This window comes from Pogona vitticeps, chromosome 3, assembly GCF_051106095.1.
Source record: "Pogona vitticeps strain Pit_001003342236 chromosome 3, PviZW2.1, whole genome shotgun sequence".
NCBI lineage: Eukaryota > Metazoa > Chordata > Lepidosauria > Squamata > Agamidae > Pogona > Pogona vitticeps.
In genome coordinates this window covers 171,922,144-171,949,716 of record NC_135785.1, presented here as the reverse complement: position 1 = coordinate 171,949,716, position 27,573 = coordinate 171,922,144, and the positions used below count along the sequence as shown (strand labels likewise).

Here is a 27,573-nt window from a genome sequence, read left to right as displayed (position 1 = left end):
CTCCCTGATTTTGCTGCTTTCAGGACTGCCTTTTTGCCTCGGCCTGCTGGACAAGGGTCTCTTCAAATTGGGAGAGGCCATTTCCCATCTGTTGAGGTGCATTCCTAAGGCCTTCAGATCCTGCTTGCAGATATCCTTGTATCATAGTGTTGTTCTTAAGAGAAATGTATTCCTCCTAAGTCATACAGACTGGCTTCATGGCTGAGGAGAAGTGAAAGAAGCAGGTGGACAAAAACAGACCACATCTTCACACACCGGCAAGACTGGGAGCAAGCAAGCCGTCCAGTCTGCTTTATCTAGAACCAGGAGAGGGAAGTGAGGGTGATTTTCTGTGTGAGGGGTAAAGCATGCTATTCCAAAAATTATTAATAGTACTTTAAAAAATTATTAGTAGTCCTTAAAAAAAACACCAGCAGTGAGAGCAGAGGGAATTCCCAGGGCTCTGGGGACCCCTGTGTAAACTCCCCACAGCAGTGGAAGGGGGGGCAAGATATACAGGAGAGTGGGCGTGCAGCAAAGGAGAGCTGGGAAATCTCTGGATTCAGACAGCAATCTGTCTTCATGAGAGTTCCCCTTCTCAAAGCATCTGGCTCGGGAGATGCCATTTCTGGTGAATTAGCTGCCTAACTTTGCCAAGGTGGGAAGTGTGAAGAAGATTCCTGCTTGACTACATGAACTGTGAGTAACATTTAGCCTGAAAAAGCACAGATCGAAATCAAGTTGCTGACTTAAAAGCAGAGAAGAAATAAACAAAAGCAGTTGCTGACTTAAAAGCAGAAAAGAAATACACAAAAGCAGTGGAGGAGCAATAAAGAGGAAAAAAATGAAACCAGGAACAAAAGCCAGCTAAATTGGTGTACTTAAGAGACAAATTAGTTGTTACTCAATCTCTCTTTGAAATCAAATGGAGAACTCTATTTTCTAAATGGTTTTGTTAGTGTATCCCTGAAACATCAGCTAATTTTTAACTGCGTCACACTTGAAAGAGAAACTAAAGTTAAAAGACATTGATGGAGATCACTTTCTCATCCCCCTGTCCTCCCTCGATGGAATTGACTATTATACCATAATACTAGAGATTTAAGAAGATTTGAGTTCTTAAAGAGAGTGTTTAACAGAGGCACTTGGGGAGAAATCTGGGTATTGATAGACAAAAAGGGGGGACCCATCCCCAGCAGCCTTGCTGTGAGCTGCGAATGGTGGATTATAAATTAAAACTGCCCCTGGCAGAAGCTGGATTTACAATTGGGTGTTTTAAGTGGGAGTTTGGGCCTAGACTTACTCATTTAACACGAAGATGACTGATTAATGATTTTACTGTTTTATGCCTCCTGACAGAATTTGGAATACAGGAAGGGGGTGGATTTGGTTGACGTGGTGTGAATTGGAGAGAAGACAGAAGCAGAGACAGGCCTGCTAGATTATAAGAAGAGGTATCAAAATATCTGAACTTTCTAAAAGCTGAATTGTTTTATTTTTCAGCGGAAAGAGTTATTCTACAATAAATCTATACCCAAGAAACAGAAATGATAGCATTTGGTCAATGTACAAGTCCATCAAAATTAATAATGCGAGATTCTTTTAAAAACATTATACAGGAGTTTCAAATGAACATTATCAATCAATTTAAGGATCAGATCAATGCCCAGATGCTGGAGATTAAGGCGGTAACTTCAGGATCTAAAGATGATGTGGAAAGGAATATTCAGAAGGAAGAGGATTTCACCAGAGGAGTGGGAGCAGCAGAAAAAGAGATTTGAGAATTAAGATCGAATGAAGATAAAATAATGGGCTTTTATGAGAGGAAAGCCCAGGTGGATGAGCTGTGGATTTATATTAATGAGAAGATTACTCAAACACATGTATATTTGTTTGTTAGAAGAGAATTCAGAGAAGGAAAGGGTGAAAGCAGTGATGATGGAAGGGGTACAAAATCTTGGCTATAATTTAGATATATGTGATTGGATTTGATATAATTATCTATAATGATAATTATAGATGGATTTGATACAATTATCTATAATGATAATTATAGATGGATTAAATCAGTAAATTTGAGAGAAAATGTTTTAAAGATGTTCTATAGATGGCACTTCAAAACTGGCAAAAAGGGTGTTAGAGATTAATTCAGTTTAAAATATTGTCAGCAACTTCAGACTCTCTTATGTATAGGTGGTGGATAAGTGACAGAGTAAAACAATTCTGGAGATAGATAAAAAAGATATTTTATGTGGTCATAAATATTTAGAGTTATAAGGTTGATCTGGGATTAAAATGTTAGAGATATTATCTGAGAATTTGAGAAGTTATGTTAAAGAAAACTGAAAAATGTTTTTGATTGAGCCCAGGAATAAACATAAGTAGAGAATATAAAACAAGTTAAAGATTTTAGATATTGTACTATGGTAAACACTTCAAACTAGAAATGCTCTTGCTGAATATAATATTAGAAAGTGTTGATTTGATTAGATGATAGATAGATAGATAGATAGATAGATAGATAGATAGATAGATAGATAGATAGATAGATAGATAGATAGATAGATAGATAGATAGATAGATAGATAGATAGATAGATAGATAGATAGATCGATAGATCGATCGATCGATCGATCGATCGATAGATAGATAGATAGATAGATAGATAGATAGATAGATAGATAGATAGATAGATTAAACATGTATAAACATGAGTAGAGAATATAACATAGGTTAAAGATTTTAGTACTGTAACACAGTTATGCAGTCAAGATTATATATTAGATATTGTAGTATAGTAAACTGCATGTATGTTTTGTTTGTTTTTCTGTTATATATATTTTTTTAAAAAATGCGTCCCTAAGAATTTTGCTAGCTGTGGCTCCCTTGACACTATGCCGGTTATAAAACAGGGGTGAGCAAAGAGAGGTAGGATGTGGTTTTGAAGGCAGTTTTTGCAGCTTCCACCCCCAAGTGCCTTTGAGCTATGACTCGCCTTTTGGAGAGGTCACACACCCCTTTGGCATTATTTAACAAACTAAAACTGGAAGTGAACTTTCAGTCACTATACCTTTCATTCTTTTCTCTCCACTTTGGGTTAGCATTTGTTGGCAGTTTGTGCACCCCATGGAGGAACTCCATGGTAGAAAATTGGCCCCTGGGAATGACCCAAGCTACCCCCAAACTCTCCGGCTGGAAGATAAAAGATGTATACTGAGCAAAACATGCTTTCAGTTCTGCTTCTCTCATGCCACCTTCCACTGGCAGGCAGTCCGGTTCCTTCCTTCCCTCCAGAAATAACTCAATTCTCAGTTTACATTTCATAGTGGAGAAATTCCTCATTTATCAGTCTATCAAGTTGTTTCAATGGCAGGTGTTCCTTTTCTCACTTAGATTCATTTATGTCCTTGGGCGTGGCATTTGAACATACCAATTCTTTTTCTCCAGACTTCAGAAATGTTCCCTTTTTTTGGAGCACAATTCCCAGAATCCCCCTAGCTGAAAGTCCAACTGAAAGTAGAAACTTGAGGCTGTCCTATTTTGGGCACATCACAAGAGTCTCTGGAAAAGACAAAAATGCTGGGAAAGGCAGAAAACAGCAGGAAAGAGGGAGATTAAATATAAGATATATTATTCCCAAAAAGAAGCCATAGGTTTGAGTTTACAAGAGCTGAGTTGAAGACAGGACATTTTGGAGATTGTTCATTTATGGGGTCTCTTTAAGTCAGAGGTGACTTTGTGGCACTTAACAACAACACAGTCCAAAAAAGGAACGCTCACCTTCTCTGCCTTTCCGTTCCTCTGTAGTTCATGATCCCTATTGCACATTTTCCTGAAACTATGAAGTTGCTTTTGTCTTTGTCCTTTTTTGCATTACTTATGAGTTTTAGAAGAGAATTATTTGAACAACGGTCAAACTTTTTTGCAAATCAGATTCGCTGACTTGGACACCAAACAGTTAACAATTTATTTTAAGCACTAGGTATTCGCAAGGCAACCAAGCATCAAATAAATACACCCTAGGGTTCAAAGTACTCCTTCTGATACCATCAAATGGAAGGCATTGTCTCTAGCAAAACACGGATGCCGCTGTCAATAACTCCAGTGCATCTTGAGAGCAGCGAAGAAGAATGAGTGTTACAGAAGACACAGAAACTATTAGAACCTTGTTTCGGCAGCAGCATGGCTTTCTCATGTCAAAGGTAGGAGCCATTGGCAATCCCCATACAGATATTAAAGCCTGCAATGACTTTTAAAGCTTCAACTTGTTTGTGAGTGTCTGGAATTAAAAAACAACAACTATTTTCTGGATACAATTCATTAAATATTAGCAGATGTTTGCTCTTGTTCAAATGTTCTTGTTCTCACCACAAGTGAAGTCAGAATGAAGCAGATAGGAATACCGCATAAAATGTTGTGCTTTTGAAAGCACTGGATAAAAATATTTGAGAATTAAACACCAACTAATTCATGTTGCTTCGCGAAGGCTCTGAAGCATTTCGACCCCCATTACTTTTGTCATTTTACTGTTTGTGTAGAGTGGGCTTAAATTTGCACTGTTATCATTCAATAGGCAGGCGGGTCTTTTTTAAAAAAATCACAGGCGTCATATCCTGTCAAGAGCTGAAACTTCATATGCCAGTTCCATTGAAGATTTCAGTAAGAGCCTGATTGGAACTGCTTTGTCTTGAATAAGGCCCACCAGGACACCCCAAACACAGTAATGGACAAAACGTTCCCTGGCTTCCTTCTTCCTTCAGAAACGTCAGCATTTCTAGTATTGTATTTATTCACTTCTGCATGGGCACACACATTTAAAAATAAATAAATATTTAAAGATTGCAGTAACCGTCACTTTTCTCCCTACGTTATTCCAACTTCCCCCCAAGATTATGTTCACTGCCTGTGAGCTGGGAGTATTTGATCTGCTCTTGGAGTCGGGAGAACCCCTGAGCTCAGGGGCCATTGCCGAACGCCTCGGCACCAGCCCCAGTGGAACGGAGAGGCTGCTGGAGGCCTGTGTGAGCTTAAGGCTCCTGAGGATGGAGAGGAAGGACAGTGGAGGTAAGCATGCTAGGAGGAGGAAATGATTTAAGTTGCTTGTGTGTTGGCGAAAATTGTGTTTTCAGCTTGTCAACAATCTATGATCAAACTTTTCCCCAGGTTTTATAGCATCTCCTCTCCCTTCCTTTTATTTCCAGGCCTTTATGGTAACACAAACCTTGCTAATCTCTGTCTTGCTAAATCAAGCCCAAAGTCTCAGTATCATTACTTGAAGTTCCAGTCTGAAGTCATCTATCCAGGTCTGCAGTTCTTGACTGACATTGTAAGGTGAGCAGGTTAATGCAAATACTGAACAAGCTACACAGGACCATGTCGTATGACCAGAGCCATATCCCTGAGTGAGCTAGGGAGGTTTCCACATGAGGGCTGAATTCCAATTGCTAGTCCCAAATTGTGGAGACCCACAGACTCCAAGGAAGCTAAGTAAGTACTTGTACATTGACTCAATGGGCTTTCAATGTTGTGCATGGAATAGCCACATTTAGTTGGCTTAGTTTTTGCAAGGCCTCTACAGTGCATCAAAATCACCAAAGCACTGTTTGGCTCTATTTCCTGGTGGTTTTTAGTTTCTTTTCTTGGATCAAGAAAAATAATATAAAATGAGCCACTAACAGAACAGCATAATGTCTTGCAGGTATGGATTGTTCAGGACACTACTTTTCATGGAAATCTTTCTGGTGGCTGCCATTTTATCATTCAGGGGTTTTGCTTAAATATAATTTTTTTTATTTAGCTAAATTAATTTTCTGGGCATTTATATTATATGCAAATTAAATAAAACATAAAGTGTAAGTGTTATAACACAAGTTAGTTGCTAACCAACACAGATACTACTTTTTTTTACAAATTCGCTCCTTATCTAAAATAATTTTTTCTGCACTTGGTTTATTCAGATGTTAACGGCAACTCCCAATACCCTTACATGAGTCCCTCTTAAGAGTAAGGGGTTTTTAAACATTACTTCTCAGGTGAGATGGATCTTAGCCATCTACTCCTGTTGTTGCTATGGTATACTCATTAATATGAATGGAATACATCACAATATACACATCCCAAACAGTGTGCAAATCACGTTCTTGTTATGTGCCATCGGGTTGCTTCCAACCTCTAGTGTCCATAATAAGGTTTTCAAGGTATGTGAGATGTTCAAGCAGGGGGTTTGCCATTGCCTCCCACCAGTGAGCTTTTTTGACTCACTGGGAATTTAAACCCCAAATGTGCATCTGACTGACACGCGATCCACTACGCCACAGTGACCTTCTCATTTACACTTGCAAATGAACTGTGTAGATGCAGAAACTAATCACCAAACCAAGCAAAAATTTTGTGCAAGATTGAAAACCATGGAAAGAGCTGGCTCTTGGAATTGCCAAGAGTTGAATATTGACAATTCAGTTTGACTGGTTTCCAATGAATACCATTTCCATATTCTTGATGAATTGGTTGACCCTTGACTGGAGACTCCTCAAGACTTATCTACATTCACATTTGCTGTAGACCATAGTTGCTAGTTGTCCATCCAGAGAGAGCACCTCTCCCAAACCTCTCTCTTCCTCATTACCAAACATATTAGCTAGACAAAGCCATGGTGGCTATGGCCATACTTTGCGTCTTGGCCCTTTTAGAGGAATTTCCACCCGCTTCAGCATGGACTAACATGGCCAAAGGCTTTTTATTGCAAGGCTGTGTTAGACAAGATTGGCCAGTTGTGTATATTATATTTTGAAATGGACACTGGAATACTAATCTCATCCAGTTGCTCATGGCAAGCATAAAAAATGTCAGGGGCCAAACATACCCTGGGGAACATCTCTGTCAAGACTGAATGTTAGGGCATTCTCAAGACTTATCTATACTTGGGTTCATTGCTGTTTATTGGCATGAAGAAAAACTGGTTGTACTTTTTAGAACCAGTAACTGAACCACAGTTTTGAAATCAAATTTCATTATACACTGTTTAGCTGAAACCAATATTCACCTGTTCACTTCAACTGAGACGTACACATTTTGGCCTCAAAACTTTTTAATTTTATTCCATCTTATTTAAGTAGGAGGAAAGCAGGGCAACTTGATAACTATAGCTCTGCAGTATGCGATTCCTAATAGGCTTTGACAGGCCTGCGTGGCCACTTACTGTCTTCAACCGAATTGGCTTCACTCTTGAGGACTTGATGTTGGAAGGGTTAACTTTCAAGAAAAGCGATTTAAATTGCACTTAAGGTGTTGGAGGTTGGAGAAGAATGTGATACTGTATTTGGTACATAGGCTGTCTCTTTTTTTCTTTTTATTAATACAGATAATCTCTTTCAGGGAAGGGAAGGGCCCGTTTAAGACAACACATGGCATGTTACAAAAAAGTTTCTTTGAGGCTTCTTGCAGGTAAGTACACCAAGATGTTTCTGTATTATTTTTGAGAGAATGATCTAAACATGGAAACATATAACAATTAAGCTTTTCTATGTCTCTGTGCTCTGCTAGTGCAATTGTCTATAACCCAAAAATCACCATGCACTCAAAGATCTACACAAATATTGCCATTTGCTTCAATAGAGATCATTTTCTTATATTTTTACATATGCAGCTGATGCTGCTTTCCTGTATTGCATATACAGTCTTGCCCCGCTTTACGATTACCCCATTTAATGACAAATCCACTTGATGGTGAGGTTTTTGCAATCACTTTTGCGATCGCAAAACGATGGTTTGAATGGGGTTTTCCCGCTTTGCGATGATCGGTTCCCTGCTTCAGGAACCGATTTTCGTTTTACGATGATCAAAACAGCTGATCGTCGGGTTTACAAAATGGCCGCCGGGTGTACAAAATGGCTCCCCTCTGTGTTTAGGAGCCATTTTTCACTTTACAGGCACCCGAAAATGGCCGCCCCTATGGAGGATCTTCACTGGACGGTGAGTTTTCAGCCCATTGGAATGCATTGAGGGGTTTTCAATGCGTTTCAATGGGTTTTTTAGTTTCATTTGACGACGTTTTCGCTCTACAGTGATTTTGCTGGAACGAATTAACGTCGTCAAGCAAGGCACCATTGTAGGTGCTTTGTTTTGTGACTGGTTAGTAGAAGTTAAACACTGGCTTAGTGATGGCTGAAAGTTTCTCAGTCCTGATTTCATTTCATTCTTCTCATTCTTGCTTTATGTTACATTTTGATATGTTTTTTTCTGATGCCAACATTCATTTCTGTGCATTTTCCCTAGAGTGAACACTTACTTATACAATATATAATGTATGCATTTTCTCCATTAACTACAGCATGTTTCTATGGCCATTCTTTAATTGCATATATTTTGGCTGCCTGCACTGCAAATGTAGACATTTTCTTTGTCCAGAGGTCCAAAATGCTTCTTCTATCCAGTTGATTTCTTTTTCCTCCCTGTCCTATTTATGGTCTGCAAATTTCAAGAATTAGGTGTACATCAGACTATAGGAACATTTTCTGCCATTGTTCTTTTAAATTCTTAGTTCCGAGGAAAAGTTGCAAAGATTCTCTGATGCCATGGATGATGCCTGGAGTTTGTATGGTAGAGAAGTGATGTCTGCATTTAATCTTTCTCATTTCTCACTCATTTATGATCTGGGAGGTAAGTTGCATAAATTCTCAGCTGCCTTCTATTATGGATATGTCATTGGGATATTGTGCTGTAAACTACTCTAGGAATACCTCAGAACCAATGAATTGGGGTATGTCTGTTTTTGTCCTGTCATGTTCAAGAAATAGCTAGATAGCCATCAATATGATTTTCTATTCAGAAGTTTTACAGAATTGAAAGAAGTCTGAAAAGCACAGCATCGTGAAATGTTTTACAAAGTTTTGTGAAAATTTTAAATTCTGTTCTTTCTGTTCCACCAGGTTCATCTTTGTATTGCTCTAGCTCAGCCTTGTTTTTCTGCTCCCTGTGTATTTGTGGCACTACTTTACTGTCAAGTACTCTAAGACTCTCTCAGAAACAATGAAGCAGGATACAAAGGGGTGTTTTGAAAAAAGCTTGAAATGCACAACATCGTAACAATCTTGTAAAATTTTTACATTCTGTTCTTTCTTTAAGGGGGTAGTGGCGCCTTGGCTAAGGAATGTATTTCCTTATACCCAAATTCTACGATAACCGTTTTTGACCTTCCTAAAGTAGTAGAAAGAGCAAAGAAGCAACCTATGTCCTCAAACAAAACGCGGATTACGTTCAAGGAAGGTAAAATATGGTTTCTTCTGAGATCTTATCTAAGTTTAAACTGTAGGTAATGTTTGCCTCAGCCGGAATGACAGCAGGCCTCTACCTCGTTGTGATGTACGATTTCCAAAAACTAGACCAAATTATTCTTCTCTGAAGGGGCAAAACAGACCATATGTTCAGCACAACATTTTGCAGAATGGCTCATCCAAATGGTGAAAAGCCATAATGTGATTTCTCTCTCCTATCTTGCATTTTGTATGGTTTGTTTTCTGATTTGTCACTGGAAGGCAAACCCAGGCTCAATCTGCAAGCATGTCCCTATGTGGTGGGAAAATGGATAAATCATGTGAAGTGTCCACTCCTGTTATTAGCAGCATGGTTGACCCTAAAACAAAATGCTTAACTCAACTGTGCTGTGCCTGTTTTATTACAGGGGACTTTTTTAAAGACCCAGTTCCTGAAGCTGACCTGTATATTTTGGCTCGGATTCTGCATGACTGGGAGGATGAAAAGTGTTTGCAGCTGCTAACCAAACTGCACCAAGCCTGCAGGCCTGGTATGTCTATTTCCACTGCACCAAAATAGCCTTGAAAGCATTGTGCTTTGCCTTGATGCCTCTGTGAACTGCTTTTCCATTAGCTCTGCTTTTAATACCATTCTACCCAATAGGTTGTTTTTTAAAACGATCAACCTGGGATTACCTCAGAAGATTTGTGTGTGGGTAAAGGACTTTCTTACAGATAGGCCACAGTCAGTAAGAATGGGATCTCACCATTCTTCTACCCTGGTACTAAGTACAGGAGCTCCCCAGGGCTGTGTGCTAAGTCCCTTCCTTTATTCCTTGTCCACACATGATTGCACCCCACTGTATAACACCAACACAATTATTAAATTTGCAGACAATACAACAGTTGTGGGGCTCATAAATAAGAACAATGAGTCTGCTTACAGAAAGGAAGTACAACGGTTAATACTCTGGTGTAAAGAAAATAATATTACACTTAATATCAAAAACCTAAAGAACTCATAATTGATTTTAGGAGGAATAGAAATGCACAAATACTACTGTACATAAATGGTGAGGAAGTGGAGAGGGTTGGTAGTTTTAAATTTCTGGGCACTTGCATCTCAGAGGACCTCTCATGGACTATAAATGCCAACATGCTAGTGAAGAAGGCACAGAAGAGGCTGTACTTCCTGAGAATGCTTGGGAATTTAAATTTATCTCAGCATTTACTTTTGTCATACTATCATAGCACCATTGAAAGTGTCCTAACCTATGGCATTCTGGTATGGTGTGGGAGTATCTCTGTAGTGGACAAAAAAAGCTGTACAGAGAACCATTCAAATTGCCCAGAATATCATTGAGCTCCAGCTACCAAACCTGGATGACATCTTCACATCCCGCTGTCTGAGGAAGTCACACAACATCCTGAGAGCCTCTTCCCATCCCGCTTACAACTTTTTTGAACTGTTGCCATCCGGCAGAGGATATAGAACAATTAAGACTCGGACCACATGTTTTCTGAATAGACTTACAATGTTCCTGGAGGGATGCAGTATTGAACTTGGGAACCTTGCATGCAACACATATACTGAAGTTATGTTTCTCCCTGAAACACCTTCTTTGATAATCATGCACAGGAATCTTGAAGGCCTCCTTGGTTTTTCTAATGTCTGTAAGTTGAACAGAGGTATAATAGAAGTCAAACATGGAAGAAATCCAAGGGAAAGGGCATTTCAGACATGGTATTTTAGAACATAGGTAGTCTGAAGCCCTATTCAGGCCTTACTTGCCTGGTTCTTGGCAACACATTTACAGAGGAGTTCCTATGCCTTCCCTTCTCCCTCTTGGAATATTCTATCTGGAATGCAATGTGTCTGAAGAGGAAGGGTTCTGCCTACATCTATGCTGTACTTGCAAGCAGGAAACCTGAAAAACTTGGGGTCTTGTTTGCATGGAGAGTTTATTCCTGAGTAGGAATTATAGAAAGGCACAAACCACAGTTTGGTTCACCCTGGAGGGATCTGGTATTGAACTGGGGAATTCTGCATGCAACACATGTATTGAAATTATGCATTTCCCTGAAATACCTTCTTTGATAATAATGCAATCTTCACTTTTCTAAGGTGAAATGATGTATAACAGAAGCCAAACATGGAAAAAATGCAGGGGAATGGGCATTTCAGACACAGTATTTTAGAAAATAGGTGTTGAGAAGCCTTATTCAGGCCTTACCTGCCTGGTTCTTGGCAACACCTTTACAGAGGAGTTCCTATGACTTCCCTTCTCTATCATGGCATGTTCTACCTGGAATGAAATGTGTCTGGAGGAAGTCGTCCTCTTCAAAATACTGTAGAAATAAGTAATGCTGTTTCCTCTGGATTAAATCAGTGAAATGTATATTTTGAAACAGGTGGTGGAGTGCTAGTTATTGAAATGCTTCTCAATGAGGACAGATGTGGACCTTTTGAAGCCCACCTACACTCCATGCTGATGCTGGTTCTCACGGAGGGAAAAGAACGGACTCCATCTGAATACAAGGCACTCTACACTGCCGCCGGCTTCAAGGAGGTTCAGCACAAGAAAGGAAGCCGCTACAGCATCATTCTAGGAAGAAAACAGTAGTGTCATTTGTTTAGTGCATAAAATAAGCTAAAATAATAAAACTTGTGTCTGTAGCCAAATGAATTTTTCTAGATATCAGTTTATTTCCAAAGAGGAAAAATGTCATGTACTCTAGCATTCTCCTTCAAAGTGGTTTTGCTTGATTCCAGAGGGCTTGAGGTGCCTTCAGTCACTGTATGTACAAGTAAACTAAACATATGAGGGGGAAGGTGCTACCCCCACTCATTGCACAACCATTGTTTTCCTTATCTGAAGGCTGCAAATCTGATACTGAGACATTCCTGTATACATGGAGCCTCTCCACATGATTCTGAACTCCGAATGGCTACAAGGCTGTCTTGTGCAATCCTCTCTACCCCATACAAACAAGAATGACATATTTTAGATAACCTGCAGTAAGTTGTTTTTATGGGTTATCTGGAAACAGGCTTTACAGAAAGCACATGGGGCAATTCCTGGCCTGCAGGTAGGCCAGACCCAGGAGGCTTCCTGAGGCTCCTAACAGGGCTGAGAGTTAGGCAGCCCTGCCCGATTGCCATGCAGAGCAAAAGGTGCCGCCAGGGCTGCCCTCAACCCTGGCAAAAAAAAAAAAATGGTATTATCTGCTGGCTAGTGCTGAGGTGACCAGGAAGCCTCCATAGCACTGGCCAGGCAGCAACCCTGTTCTTGCCTCGGGGGCAATTCCTTCGGCTCTAGTTTTGCCATAGGATGTGCTCTGATCCTGGCACCATCAGCAGATGACCAAGGCAGAAGGTGTGGTGCAGTGTAAAAAGCAGGCCTGTCATCTTTTTAAAAGCCACTCCAGGGCTTGTGTCATGTGAAAGGACCAAAGTTGCTGTGAAGCAAGTTCAGTCCTTCCTGAAGTGTAGTTGCAGCCATAGTAAGCTCTCTGCTTTGGACTCGTTGCTCTCCAGGGCTCACAGGCTTGCTGACACTTAGCTGACTCTTTTTGACCTGTTTCAGTTGAAGCCTCATTTGGGAACACTGAAAGCTGCAGAAGAATTCAAATTCTGTGGTAAGGTAGCATGCAGAGAATTTATCTGTGCTCTGTCTGAAGCACTTTGTGTAGGGCTGTAATGTGAAGACACATATCAGCGCCATCACATTTATGGGGGCTAGATATGGACCCAAACTTGATTGTATTCTTCGAAGAACACATTCCTAATAACTTGAAGAAACTGTAAAAAAATGAAGTATGTAATCTGGTCCTAACAAAAGTAAAATGGGATTTTATAAATTGGTTGTGGAGATTTGTGAGGAACACTTTAAGGCTAGTTGATACCTTTAGAGTACATATTGTGAGTGTATTGTTGTGTGATTAATATTGGTGTCTTCTTCAATTACATTGAACCATTATTTTAATGACTGGTCATTTTAATCTCAACAAATCAATAAGCTATCCCAGTGTATGTGTGTGCAAAGTGTGTTCTTCCCAAATACCAAGAAGTGGAAACCACAGGAGTGGAATAAAATAAAGTAAACACAGATAAAAGAAAATACAGAACATGCTTCTAATACTATGGGGAAACTTCCTGACCACAATGAATTCCAGTGCTGCTCTGTTCCAGAAGAAACTGGAATGTGTCACCTCTGCTTCACTATACTCTATTGTGATTTACTAAAATACTACTAATAATAAATCATTTATTCCCTTTGGAACCAGTGTATTTAACCTTAATGGCCAATCTATTTCTCTTTTCTCTTTTCAGTAAGGCCTTTCCCTGTGTAGGTAGACTACAGTATATCTAATGCCCCAAACTACAAGTCACTTAAAAGAGTTATTAGAGATGGTCTCAAACCATAAAATTTGTGGTTCATGGTGGTTTGTGGCTTTAAAAAGTATGTGCCTTTTAAAAAGAAAACTAAACCTTGCCCCCTTCCCACCTCCCTACCTGGTACCGCCACCCCCTCCTCTTCCTCTGGAAGGGAAGCGGGGAGGCTGACTCTCAAGATGGCGGCGGCAGTAGAATAAAAGGAAGCCCCAGCAGACCAGGTAGGGAGGCACCAGGGGCAGCACAGTGGGTTGGGGAATAAACCAAGAAATTCATTGAAATTGCTTTAAAAGTTCATTGTTCATTTTGGTTTGGGTTTGCCAAGTTTGACAACCCTGAACCGACCCAAACCAATGAAGCAGCAATTTTAAACAAACTTCCTGGTTGGTTTTTAGGTTTGTAGCCATCTCTAATGGTTATTTTCTATATAATAACTAACCAAAGTGGTTCCTATTCTTGCACTCCTAATATTGCTTAGGTGTTCTCTTATTTGCACTTTGAGAGCCTCGGATGTTTTTCCTGTGCATAATTTGTTGCAGGAGCATCTTACGCCATACACTATCCTGCTAGCGTTGCAGGTAGTGCATTCTCTCAGCGTGTATCTCTTACCAGTAATCTGCATGGGTAAGGACAGTAGATGCAATAATGTCTGCAGGAATAATGGCCCTGTTGGGGTGGGGTGTGGGGGATGGGTTCCCGTCAAGATGTTATGGTAACTCTCTTTTCTCTACCTAAATTAACTTTAGCCACCCAGAGTGGTAGAATATACCAGATGGGCAGGATATAAATCAAATAAATAAATAAAATAATAAATAAATAAATTAAGATATATGAGGAAATTGAATGGAGAATTTAAATTGCTTGTTGATTTGGGTCAATGTAGCTATCAGACCAAAAGCTCCCAGCCAGTTTATTCTTGAAGGCTTTCACGGCCGGGATCTGATGGTTGTTGTGGGTTTTTCGGGCTCTTTGGCCATGTTCTGGCGAAATGTCAGGAAGAACAACCTTCAGAACACGTCCAAAGAGCCTGAAAAACCCACAACAACTCCCAGCCAGTTCCCTTTTTTAGGTTGTTTTGATATTGGGCAGAAAGCTGACACAGTGTCTCAGGAAAAAAGAAAACATTTGCCATTCTGAGGAATAGATTTAGAACTGTGGAAAGTGTGTAGGAGAACAGCTGAAGTACTGTATTAAGTCAGGAGTGGAGGTTGTGAAATATGCCTCCCAGACTCTTCCTTTTCTCTGAATGTGTACCTTTGACTAATTGTGGAATTTTAGCGGGGATATCTTTTCTGGGATTAGAGAAAAGCTGACCTTCTCCAACAATGAGATTGATTCTCATTTTTTCTGTGTGAAACAGAAAGGGTTTAAGGAGGGAAATAAATGAAGAAAGTCAGAGATTAAGTGAAAGAGACAAAGATGAACTAGAGACATCTAACAGCACTAGGAGACATCCCTGTCAGCATAGCTCATTTTTCTCAAAGGTTGCTGCCAAGGTTTCAGATAAAATTCTAACTTCATGTTAAGAGTGTTTGTTGTGTGGTTGTGCTGAAATGAGCTATTCAATGTGCAAACAAGCAACTAATTGTAAACATTTCAAGTGGCCTCTAAACCTTTTAAACGAAACAAGAATATTACCTTGAACGTCTTGTGTCCAGCCTCCTGGTTCCTGAATCTTGGAAGATTAACTGAACAAGCTTACACGGAGATGCATACATGAACAATTATTTGGGTCATTCATATGGATAAAATATAGCCCTGTAGTTTTGCATAATTTCAAAATATTCCCAGGACGTTATACACATTCCTTAATAACCACCAGTTGGAATCCTATTAATACAATTGCTATTTCTTGAACTGAATTCAATGTTCCCTGCATCATGGGAATCTAAGATATGACCTTGCAGTGTATGGTCTTATATATGAGCTCCATTGATTTCAGTGGAACATACTCTTAGAAAGACCATGTTTAGGATTCCAACCTTAGGCTGCAAATCTTAGGCCCACTTACCAGACCTTTAAAAAAAAAAACCACTCCAATTTATTGTATGGGTATAAAAGTGGAACAAGTGAATGTCTCATTTGTTGTTTAGCCATTTAGTCGTGTCCGACTCTTCGTGATCCCATGGACCAGAGCACGCCAGGCCCTCCTGTCTTCCACTGCCTCCCGGAGTTGGGTCAAATTCATGTTGGTAGCTTCAATGACACTGTCCAACCATCTCATCCTCTGTTGTCCCCTTCTGCTCCTGCCTTCACACTTTCCCAACATCAGCGTCTTTTCCAGGGAGTCTTCTCTTCTCATGAGATGGCCAAAGTATTGGAGCCTCAGCTTCAGGATCTGTCCTTCCAGTGAGCACTCAGGCTTGATTTCCTTCAAAATGGATAGATTTTATCTCCTTGCAGTCCAGGGGACTCTCAAGAGTCTCCTCCAGCACCACAATTCAAAGCAAAAATTCTTCAGCAGTCAGCTTTCTTTATGGTCCAGCTCTCACTTCCGTACATCACTACAGGGAAAACCATAGCTTTGACTATTCAGACTTTTGTTGGCAAGGTGAACCTTGCCATAGTTTATTGTCTCATACCTGTGGTGAATTGCAGATTATAAACTATTCTGAAGCCCCTCATAATAGAGCTCCTACACCACCTATACTCTGACTCTAAGTCTGCAATCCTATGAACACATAGGCACTAAATCCCATCCAATAAATTGAACAATTTTTTGTCATTTCATTCTGCTGTAAAAAACCTTGAGTTCCCTTATAGGAAAGTGGTATATAATTGTAAATAAACAAGAAATCACCATGACATTAAAGGAACATCTTTTAGATTTGTATGCTAAATTTATCGTGGCTGCATCCTTACTTATAATAAGACAAGTTACCATCTTACCATCCAAAAACCAGAAGTTATTAAGTATCCAACATGAACTTAGAATCGTGGGCATTTGAATTTCACTCGTGGTGGAGAGCTCTTGAAATAGGATTGCATTTAGAAATTGCAGAATCATGGAATCTCACAGCTGAAAGGGACCTTACAGGTTCAACTCCATGCCCAGTGCAAGATGTAAGTGTAGCCTCCCAAACAGATGGATACCCTGCCTCTATTTACACCCCTCCAGGGTATGAGAAACCAACACTTCTCATGATTCATCCATTCCAATGTGAAATAATTCTTATGCATTTTTGGACAAAACTGACAGAAAAAGAATGTTTTCCATCTTTCACATTACTAGATTTGATCGGCAACCGTTGGGAGCAAAATTTTGGATTCAACTGATTTCAGTCTGATACAGCATAGATCTCTCTTATTGCAATTTTAATAGTGATCTATGAATCAACCAGATTTGATTTAAAAAAAACAAGTCTCCTGTATGTCACAGCAGAAACTAAAGATGCCACACAGTGTGATATACCATAACATTGCAGCAAATTTGCATCAGTGAACATGTCTTCTACCCTACCTTGCATTTCCATTTTACAGGCTTCCTACTCAACAGCTGAGATAGTTTCTTTCCTTTTGTAAAGACGGCACTCCAGCTGCATCAAAAGCACCACAGTGGTATTATTTGTTTTCTGTTGTTGCTCAGTGTTGATAAATACTGAGCTAGATGGGCCCATGGTCAAGCTTGGTATAATGTGGCTTCCTGTGCAAATTATGTGTCAATGTTGTAATTGTGGAATCTGTCCGACCTTTTTTGCTCCTAACATGGCTTTCCCCCCTCTACCACAGAGGAATTGTCCAGGAGCAATTCCAGTTGACTTTTCCCCATAGGATCATGGGATCTTGTCAAGATGGGCGTGTGTGTCCTTGGGTGGTATTTCAGTGGTGTTGGGGCATGATGTTCAGGATGTTCTTTCCCCTCAGTCAAATTCAAAAACTCTGATCCATCTCCTGAGTCATTTCCATCATGTAAAATATGCCCCAAGATAATTTTTAATGGATCTTTCTATCCCTGATAAAGAAGGAGACCACCTACCACTGTATAAATAATAGGCAGAACTTCAGCCAGCAGTATGGTCAGCCATGATATCTTCAATATTATTGGATGGTCCTTGCCTGTACCACTGCTTAGTTCAAAACCACAATCCAAGATGAACCGTCATTTTGGTGGTCCATGCCCATTCCAAATCAACAGGCTTTAGGTTTTTAACACATATAAACATCACCTCAAACATCTTGAGATGTATACATGGTTCCTTCTGTATTTTGATAGGACATTTCCCTGAAGCTATCATGTTGGACCATTGCTTCCCCCCTTTTTTTCTACAAGTATTTCCATTTAGAAATGAAATCTCCGCACCTCTCTTTATCTTTTTAAGTCAGATCCACTAACTTCAACATCCAACAGCACATTTTTTGAATGTCTTTGTGTTTTGCAATCGAGCTATGGAGCAACGGCAGCACCTTATAAAGGATGGTCTTTTTTGTACCACTGGGAACCTTGAGCAATACAATTGGCCCAACAGATAACATTCAGTGCCTCCGAGAGAGCAGTCGAGAAGAATGAGTTCTCCAGAAGACAATGAAGCTCTTAAGATTTTATTTCAATATCAGCATGGGTTTATCATTTCAAAGGTAAAATCAATAGATCATGCCTTCAATCTTAAGCTGTACAATGAAACTGAAAAGTTTACCTTGTTAATAGCATAGAATGGATGTGCTTTCTTTGCTCTAGTTCTGCTTCCAGGTGGGGAGAACTCAAAGAGTATTACTGGAGGACCCCTATTTGACTCCCTGACCATTGGCCTGCTGGGTCTCTGATGGTTCTGTTTTGCCCTCTATGCTATTTAACATCTACATGAAACCACTGGGAGAAGTCGTCCAGAGTTTTGGGGTTCAGCATCACCAGTATGTGGATGACTCCCAACTCTCGTTTCCATCTAAACTGAAGAAAACTCTTTTAGCTCTAAATCAGTATATGGTGTCAGCAATGGGTGCCTCAGTTTTAGCAGTGGCCAGGAGTGCATTTGCACAGTTAAAACTAGCACACCAGCTGTTTCCCATTCCTGGAGAGGTCTGATCTAGCCAAAGGGACACATACCTTAGTGACACCCTGGCTGGATTACTATAATGCACTCTACGTGGGGCTGCCTTTTGAAAGTGTTTGGAAACTTCAGTGGGTCCAAAATACCGCAACCAGATTGGGGCTGGTTACAGGGAGCCCGTAACCCCTGTTACAACAGCTGCACTGGCTAATGGCCCATTTCCAGACACAGTTCAAAGTGCTGGTTTTAGCCTGTAAAGTCCTAAACAGTGTGGGTCCAAGCTATCTCAAGGACTGCATCTCCTTTTATGATCCTGCCCTCACAGGCATGTTTAGTCAGTGTGCAGGGGAGGCCCTTCTCGGTTGCTGCTCCCAGGCTCTGGAATGCCCTCCCTCGGGAAGCTAGGCTGGTTCAGTCTTTGTTATCCTTCGGCAGGCAGGCAAAGACCTTTCTCTTCAGGCAGGCTTTCCCCTCAGTGACTGGCTGCTTGAGTAGGATTTTTTTTTTTTTTTTAAAAAGGGATTGTTGTTCCTTGTTGCATTTGAATGTGTTTCTGTGGTTGATGTTGTTTATTGTTTGAGTGTGATATTTGTTTGATTCTTTTATATATAACTTTTTAATATTATATTTTAATTATGAAAGAAACTTAGGCCCTTTTAAGGAGAAAAGTGGGATGAAAATATTTTAAATAAATAAGTAAATAAAAGGCTTCATTCTGAAGCTTCTCTCAGAACTTGGAAAGGTTACTTCTGTGGACAGTACTTCCCAGCAGAGTTGGAGTGACTTCTCAAAATTGCTCAATTTGGTATTAATGAAATTGATCTGTCCAATTCTATATACACATCATGACACCTTTACAGAAAGCTCTCCAAGTGGGAGGGAATTGTTTTTCCTACCTGAGGGCACAGACCGATATAAAAAAACCCTCTTCGATGACAGTCTTTCACTGTATTCCCCATGTAGCAGCTGAATCCTTCAACCAACACTTTCTGATGCTCTCCCTCACCCCCCAATTGCGACCTCTTTGCTATGATCCTCTTCATTTATGCTCTAGTTGTGGGTTTTCAAGATGGGCTTGCAAGCATATGCACAGAAATCTTTACCAAAGGGAAAGAGGGGACCGAGCAGGAGTGTGTTTGCATACACACTGCTTGGCAGTGCAATACAGTGTCTCTCTGAGTATAATAAAATAATAAATACGTTTGGAGTTTTGTGGGGGGGGGAATGGTGCATTTGTCCTTATCCCAGACACCAGTGCAGGCTCGAGAAATATGAAATATTGGGTGGGCAGTGGAACATAACCTTTCACAGTGTTGCCCATTTTTATTGCACTACTACTTAACTTCCGCTTAATGTTTAAGCACTGAACTGAACATACAGGGAGCATTTCTGTGTTTATATGCCTTCAATACCTAAGAGTGAGATATGGCTGATAATCTCAGGTCTGAAGACTATCTAAATCTGGTTGCCTGTTGCCACCTTGACTTTTTATGTATGTATGTATGTATGTATGTATGTATGTATGTATGTATGTATGTATGTATGTATGTATGTATGTATGTATGTATGTATGTATGTATGTATGTATGTATGTATGTATGTATGTATGTATGTATGTAAAAGGGACGTGGTGGCGCTGTGGGCTAAACCGCAGAAGCCTGTGCTGCAGGGTCAGAAGACCAAGCAGTCGTAAGATCGAATCCACGCGACAGAGTTAGCGCCCGTTGCTTGTCCCAGCTCCCGCCAACCTAGCGGTTCGAAAGCATGCAAATGCGAGTAGATAAATAGGTACCATCTCACGATGGGAAGGTAAACAGCGTTCCGTGTCTAAATCACACTGGCCATGTGACCACGGAAAGATTGTCTTCGGACAAACGCTGGCTCTATGGCTTGAAGAGCGGGATGAGCGCCGCCCCCTAGAGTCGGACACGACTGGACAAAAATTGTCAAAGGGAACCTTTACCTTTACCTATGTATGTATGTATGTATGTATGTATGTATGTATGTATGTATGTATGTATGTATGTATGTATGTATGTATGTTATTTATTTATTTATTTATTTATTTATTTATTTATTTATTTATTTATTTATTTATTTATTTATTTATTTATTTATTTATTTATTTATTTATTTATTTATTTGGCTGCTCATCTGACCTGTGGTCATTCTGAGTGGTTCAAAGCACAATAAGACTTAAACATAATATAACGAAGTGCTCCAGATTAAACTAACCTAAATTAAATAAGAAGCATATAAACAATCACAATTAAGAATTAACAATTAAAAACATTTTAAAATAGACCAAGCAGTTAGCAATGAATACAGAGTAAAAGGCTGATAATCTCACAAGATCTTAGACTGGCTGATTCTGGTAAGCCTGCCAGAATAAAAATGTTTCAAGAAGTTTTTTAAATTCATCAAGGGGGGCGCTGGATAAATTTCTGGTGGTAGATCATTCCACAGGTGGGGTGTGACTGCGGAAAAGGCCTGGTTCCTTTTTATTTCCTCTGGGCCTCCCTCTGGGTCAGCGAAGAGTGAATCGGATGGGCAGTTCTAGGTGGTGTTTGATCATGTACTGAGGTTCCAAACTGATCAGAGTTTATAAGAATCACTTTGAAGCTGATGCAGAAGCAGATTGGTAACCAATGCAAGGATGCCAAGCTTGGGGAAATGTGATGGTACTTACTCATTCCTCTCATTGATCTGGCTGCTGAGAGGACAGATAGGGATACACTGCCTCTATCAGCCTCCCTCAAAATATCATCTTGCAAGGTGAACCATGCTGTCTCCGTGCCATGATGTGACTTGAACCCAGACTGGAAGGGATTGAGGCCGTTGGTTTCATCCAAGAGTGCCTGAAATTGATCAGCCACCACCCTCTCCACTAGCCTGCTTAGAAATGAAATATTGATGATGGGTCTGTAACTGTTACAATCATCCAGCCCCATATTGTTTTTTCCCCCAGATCGGCTAAATTAGGCTCTCCTTGTGGGCTTGGGGAACCTGACCTTCTAATAGAGATATACTAATGATGCATGTGGCCCATTCTGTAGTTATCAGCCTGTATGTTTTTAGATGCCAGGCCGGGCAAAGATCAAGGGAAGTTGTGGTGGACCTGCAACTGTCAAGCACCTTGTCAATCTCACCTGGAACTACAGGCTGAAATTGACTTAATATAATAGGACAAGGCGGTGCAGTGGACATCACAATCTGATCTACTGGTTCAATCTGTGAGTCTAGGTCCCAACAGATGGTCTCCGCTTTGTTCTTAAAAAATGCCAAAAACTGGTCACAGTACACCATCATTCTTCCCTTTACTTTCATGGTATTTGGGTGCCCCATTTCTGAAATCAGCTTTACGGGGAAGAAGCAGGCTGTTTCTAGGTATGGATATTGCACAACATAGGTGTGTGGGTGGGTGGGTGCGGTGAAACCAGCACTGCACAAGCAGTGACTCCCTCATGTCAGAGTTCCATATACTGTAATGTCTTGGGAAAACAGCTAATGCAATGCTGGTTGGAGATCATTCAGGGCAATACGACGGAGAGGGAGAACAAACCATGGGGTCTGCTCATGGGGTGGGGGAAGTGGAAGTGAAAAATGTTTTTGACTGTATTTAGACTATTGTGTTGCACCAATCATTTTCTTAATTTTTTTTAAAGTGTGACTTCTCTTAAAGTACCAATTGAGAAACTGCTTGCAGCTGAAGCTATCACTATGGATTTAACTGTAGGCGGTTTCTCAACTGGCCCTTAAAGGTGAAGAATATAAAATATTTGTATATATACTTTTAGAAACTGAAGCACGTTATTCCCCTTTGTGTGGAAGAGAAAGGGAGAGGGAGGGAGGGAAAGAGTGTGTGTGTGTGTGTGTGTTTGTTTCTGTGTGTGTGTGTATGTATGTAAAAGAACCTACAACTCTTAGAACTCTGTCTGGGGGATTCTCAGAGAATTCTGGGGATTGATGTGCAAAAACACACAGGTGCACATCCAAAAATATTCATGCTAAAAATTGGATCTGCTTACAAGTAGTTCTAATGTGTTTAGCTGATGAGATAATTGTGGGAAGGAACAGCGAGAAACAAATCACCAACAGGAGGACAAATACCCATCTAACGTCTTCCAAAGTTGGGGAATTCACTAATGGGACAGGAAAACACTAGAGTCCATGGCGGCATCAAGTGTCCATCTCCACCCAAAGCGTTTGCACAACTCTGCTTTTTTTTTCTTCAAGGACTTGTTTTTTTACCAGATTATTTTTGTTCCCAATAACGGCCTTGAACATGCACTCAAAGGGCAGGCAAGTCTGAAGATCGCGAGGGTCACATGCAGGCATGAATTAAGACAGCAATCCCATCATCACATGATGTTCTGACAAGAGGCTAATGTTGAACACCCAGACACTGAAAACTCAGTTGAATTTCTTCAGAAACTAGCTGTTTTGGAACGGGTGTATACAAACATACATAATAATAAAGCAAGCTTTATACCTGTATATTATGTAAACTTTTTTTGCCCTTTCTTACCTCACTCTCCCTCAGATTGTGTTCACTGCCTCTGAGCTGGGAGTATTTGATCTGCTCTTGGAATCAGAAGAACCCCTGAGCTCAGGGGCTATTGCTGAATGCCTCGGCACCAGCCCCAGTGGAACGGAGAGACTGCTGGAGGCCTGTGCGGGTTTAAAGCTCCTGAGGATAGAGAAAAAGGACAGTGAAGGTAACTACATGAAATGGAGAATTCAAGCTGGGATATTTGAAAATTCTCATTTAATTAACATTAGCTGGAAACTTGCAGCCAACATGGCTATTAAAAGTGCACTTAGCTTGGCAATTATTTCTGTCAGTCTTCAATCTATTCTGGAAAGAAGTCTCAACGTAAATTTATGTATCCTAGTCTTCATTTGTTTACTATTGCATCTATATCCCCATCTGTCTTGCCAATTTTGTCTGGTGATTTGTTTTAAAACAAGATTATATCATTATATATTTGTATATTAGAATCCCAGCAACAGCAGTCTTTCAGATTTGTAACCTGTTCAAAGCTTCCTTGTCTTTTAGCTTTGAACTCTACAACCTGTTTTAAGTTTCCTTGCCTCTTAGCTTTGCATCTTACAAATACTATTTGAGAGCAGTGGTTCTGAGCCTTTGATCTTCCAGATTAGAGATGGGGACAAATCACCATTTTAGCGAGTCGTCGTGCTTCATGATCCGTCAAAGTTGACGAAGCATGAAGATCCTCCCCATGAACCAATGAAACATGAATATATTCATTGGTTTGTTGGGGGGAGGGTCTAAAAAAAGCTGACCCCTACAGCCTGCCCCCCTGCCCCCTTCCCACTACCCCTGTCGCCTCCCTACATTGACTGCTGCAGTCTGTGCCGCCACTGCCACTGCCACCACCATCCACGGAGGCCTGTGCCATGGCGGACTCCGCAGTCACTATCCAGCACCACTTGCTACGATGGCCTCCGCTGCTATGGCCTGCCTTAAGGGAATCTAAACTGCCCTTTGCAAAGATGGTGGCTGCAGCTTCCCTGCTTAAGAGAAGCCGCAGCTGCCATCTTTGCAAAGGGCAGCCAGTGTCCCTTACGGCAGGCCGTGGCTGCCGAAGCTGTGGGGTTGGCTGACTGCCTATCGGACTGCCAATCAGTTGATCAGTGGGCCCACAGGCAGAATGGGAAAACCATAGGGAGGCAAATAAAAATGGGGAAATATTCATCCTTTCATATTCGTCAGGGTCTCTGGAACTGATGATATGAAGGGACGAATATTTAACAGATAAGCTATTTTCATGAATATTGCAATATTTTTTTATTTGTCCCCATCTCTATTCCAGACCCTTTGGACTTCATCTTGCAGAAGCCCTAGATAGTTTGGCCAATTGTGATGGATTCCAGTAGTTCGAGTCTACAATGTCTGGCCAGCCAGACAATAATTACCACTGTTTTAGGTATCTGCCTGCAGAGGCACAGGTTGAGAGTTCGGTTCTCCACTGTGCCTTCTATGAGAAGAGCCAGCCTGCGTGGTCTTGGGTAAAATACACACTCCCAGGTACCTCTAAAAGAAGGGAATGGTAAACCACTTCTAAATAGTCTCTACCTGGAAAACCCTTGAAAGGTTCACCATAAGTCAGAATTGACTTGAGAGCACATTGTTATTATTATTTTTCAGAAATACTGGATAGGTCCAGTCAAAATTATAAAAACATTGACTAGTATTATATAACAGATGCAAGTTTTAACCAAAAACCTAAGTATCTGTAAAATATCAGTGCAGTATGTATGCTGTTCCGAATACTGCTGCTTTTGTAGCCCTGATGGTCTGATTTCTGAAATCTGCAACTGCTTATACTCCTCTGTGAAATTTCTTGATACTGTTCCCAAAGCCCCAATGACTACAGGGACCACTGAAGTGCGTTTCTTCCAGAGGCAAGATGTTTCAATTGCCAGGTCTCTGTACTTTGTTAGTTTTTCCAATTCTTTATTTTCAATTCTGGCATCCCCTGGAATTGCAATGTCAATGAACTGGACATTTCTTTGTTCTATTATTACTACTGTGTGTTATGTTCAAGGTGTTGTTGTTAAAGTCTTTACTACCATCTGCGCTGGCCAGGATTTGTGGGAGAATCAGTCCAAAAAAATTCTGGGACATTCAAGGTTAGGAATCATTGCTCTGTGAATTCTGTTGTACTTGCACCTGAATAAATGTGATTAGTTATAAGCTGCTGTTCCGTAGTTTGAGCAGGAAGAAACATGCATATATGGGGAATGTTTCAGGGATTCATATACAGCCAGCAAAGGCCTAAACTCAGAAAAGGTCTAAACTTTCTTAAAAACAAAAATGCAGTATGCTCAGAGAAAAATGTTTTGAGCTCAGACATAAAATATGACTTTAAATTGTTTCCAAAGAATTGCTGGGTTGAAAAAGGTTCGTTGAATAACAAACTTAGCTTACTTCTTTCATGATTTTATGTAACAACTCCCTCCTCTTCTTTATTTTAAGGTCTTTACAGAAATACAAATCTTGCCAGTCTCTACCTTGCAAAGTCAAGCCCCAAGTCCCAATATTATTACATGAAACTCCTTTCTGAATATGGGTATGCAAGTTTCCAGTACTTCACTGATGCTGTGAGGTAAGGGATATTGAACACAGACAAGCAAAACCATGACATAGGTGTAGGATTGATGGACTCCATACCCAGAGGGAACTAGATAGGAGATCAATGCAAGGGGAGCAGTGGACTGCCAACAAATTCTGTTGCCTCTTCCAAAAAGGACAGACAGCTTTGGTTGTACACCATTCGTTTGTTGTCTCTTTACCCCTCTCTACCTCTCTTGATGCTGGAAATAGTTTTGTAGGCCTTCTTGGCTGCTGTTTGAGAGCTCTCTTGTGAGCTTTCTGTGTCTTCCCTCTTAACTTCCAATGTAATTATGCAAAGGCACTAACAGGAACAATCAATCAGAATGTCCAACATGACTGATCTGATGAATTTTGCGTATGTGGCACTTAGCAGTTCCTCAAAAGCCAATCAGGAGGTACATATCTGCATCTGAAATGGGAGGCCCTTGAGATGTTCTCAGCCGATCACTGCACTTGGTAATATTTGCATATTCTGGTGCTTTCCAGGTCCTTCAGGGAAGGCTTGGAAGAGAGAGTGAAGCAACAGCAGCAGAGGGAAGGTTGCTTCCATTCTTATTTTGTGAGTTTTCAAGTCTCAGAGTGGTAGCCCATTTAAAGTTAAAGGATAAAAAAAAGAAGGAAATGCAGTCTCAAACACTTGAGGAGACCTCCATGTTTGCTGCTTGGTAAGAGGTCAGAGAAAGAAGAAGAGTAATCAACGATAAAAACAACGGAAGCAAGGAAACAAACAGGAAGAGGGGGAGGGGCTTGACACAAATGCCGGAAGTGGGAAAAGAACTTCACCAATCAAATTAATGGCAAAGGGCAATCATATTAGACTGGAAAAGCACCCATCCCATTGATATCCAGCCTCAGTGCATGTAAGATTTCTGTTATCCCAACAAGAAGAACCTGACATTGCATGTGGTACTTAGCTGCATTATTTTGATTTAATTAATTTTCCTCCAGGGAAGGAAAAAAACAGATGGAATCAATACATGGCCCATCGCTGGATAATTGCTATCAGGCATTTTCCAGGTAAAAGTTGTATTGTTTCTTATTTTTAAGAGAATGATAACAATGTGGATATTTCTTGTGGAGTGAAATAAACCTTGTCTTGTTTTATGAAACATCTGGGTACTATTCACACATACTGTACAGTGTTTTCCATGTCTAGCAGTATACTCTCCCTTCCCAAATTATTCTTCATGGCATTGAGGGGCAGTTACGTGATGGCAATAATGTGCAGAACTTTTTATTTAGGGCCTCTGAAGTAAGGTAAAAATAGGAGCAAAAGAGTGTTTGGGAGCACATATGTCAAATTCCAATCTGCCATACCTTAGATCAGGATTTAACCAATTGGATCAGCAGTGAAAACAAATCTATCTGAACATTATATTGTATATGCAGATGAGAGCTTGATTAAAACAAGGAAGTCTTATTCGTGTGGGGGTTGGAGTCTCTTTTATACCTTAGAACACATTGTATATTAACCTGGACTGCAATAGTGTAAGCAAAAAATAGGAGTAAAAGCATGTTTGGGAGCACATGGGTGATGTCAGTTCTTGAGTTATTAAAACAAACCAAGATTCAAACAGTGGTCTTGGTTTATGTGCAGACTACACCTAATCATATGCACCAAATTTATTTGGAAATGTAGTATGGAGTTACTCGGTCTGCCTGCCTATACATGCTTGGACTCCAGAAATGACACTACTTTGTTACCAGGCTCCTTCCAACAACCCCATGGATACAGGGACTGGGGTTAGCAACATTTGCAGCGATATGCTGCATATCCCGGGAAAATTGTACTCTTACAGTGGTGTCAGCTTCAGAGATTAC

At 40.4% G+C, this 27,573-nt stretch overlaps 2 protein-coding genes across 2 annotated transcripts in view; both read left to right on the top strand.

Moving 5' to 3' along the window:
- The first annotated feature begins 4,006 nt into the window (after positions 1 to 4,006).
- LOC110070786 (acetylserotonin O-methyltransferase-like) lies at positions 4,007 to 11,917 on the top strand. Its single transcript, XM_020778499.3, has 8 exons — positions 4,007 to 4,181; positions 4,869 to 5,043; positions 5,181 to 5,310; positions 7,354 to 7,422; positions 8,519 to 8,637; positions 9,103 to 9,243; positions 9,659 to 9,781; positions 11,643 to 11,917. The coding sequence occupies exons 1-8, from the start codon at positions 4,110 to 4,112 to the stop codon at positions 11,852 to 11,854; spliced, it is 1,041 nt and encodes a 346-aa protein (XP_020634158.3). The 5' UTR covers positions 4,007 to 4,109; the 3' UTR covers positions 11,855 to 11,917.
- A 2,919-nt stretch (positions 11,918 to 14,836) lies between these two features.
- The window catches only part of LOC110070785 (acetylserotonin O-methyltransferase), a 28,398-nt gene continuing 15,661 nt past the window's right edge, over positions 14,837 to 27,573 (top strand). The window contains exons 1-4 of the mRNA XM_078390300.1: positions 14,837 to 18,201; positions 23,155 to 23,329; positions 25,615 to 25,744; positions 26,701 to 26,769. Coding sequence (XP_078246426.1) covers positions 18,130 to 18,201; positions 23,155 to 23,329; positions 25,615 to 25,744; positions 26,701 to 26,769 — 446 coding nt within the window. The 5' untranslated portion in view covers positions 14,837 to 18,129. The remainder of the gene's footprint in view (positions 18,202 to 23,154; positions 23,330 to 25,614; positions 25,745 to 26,700; positions 26,770 to 27,573) is intronic.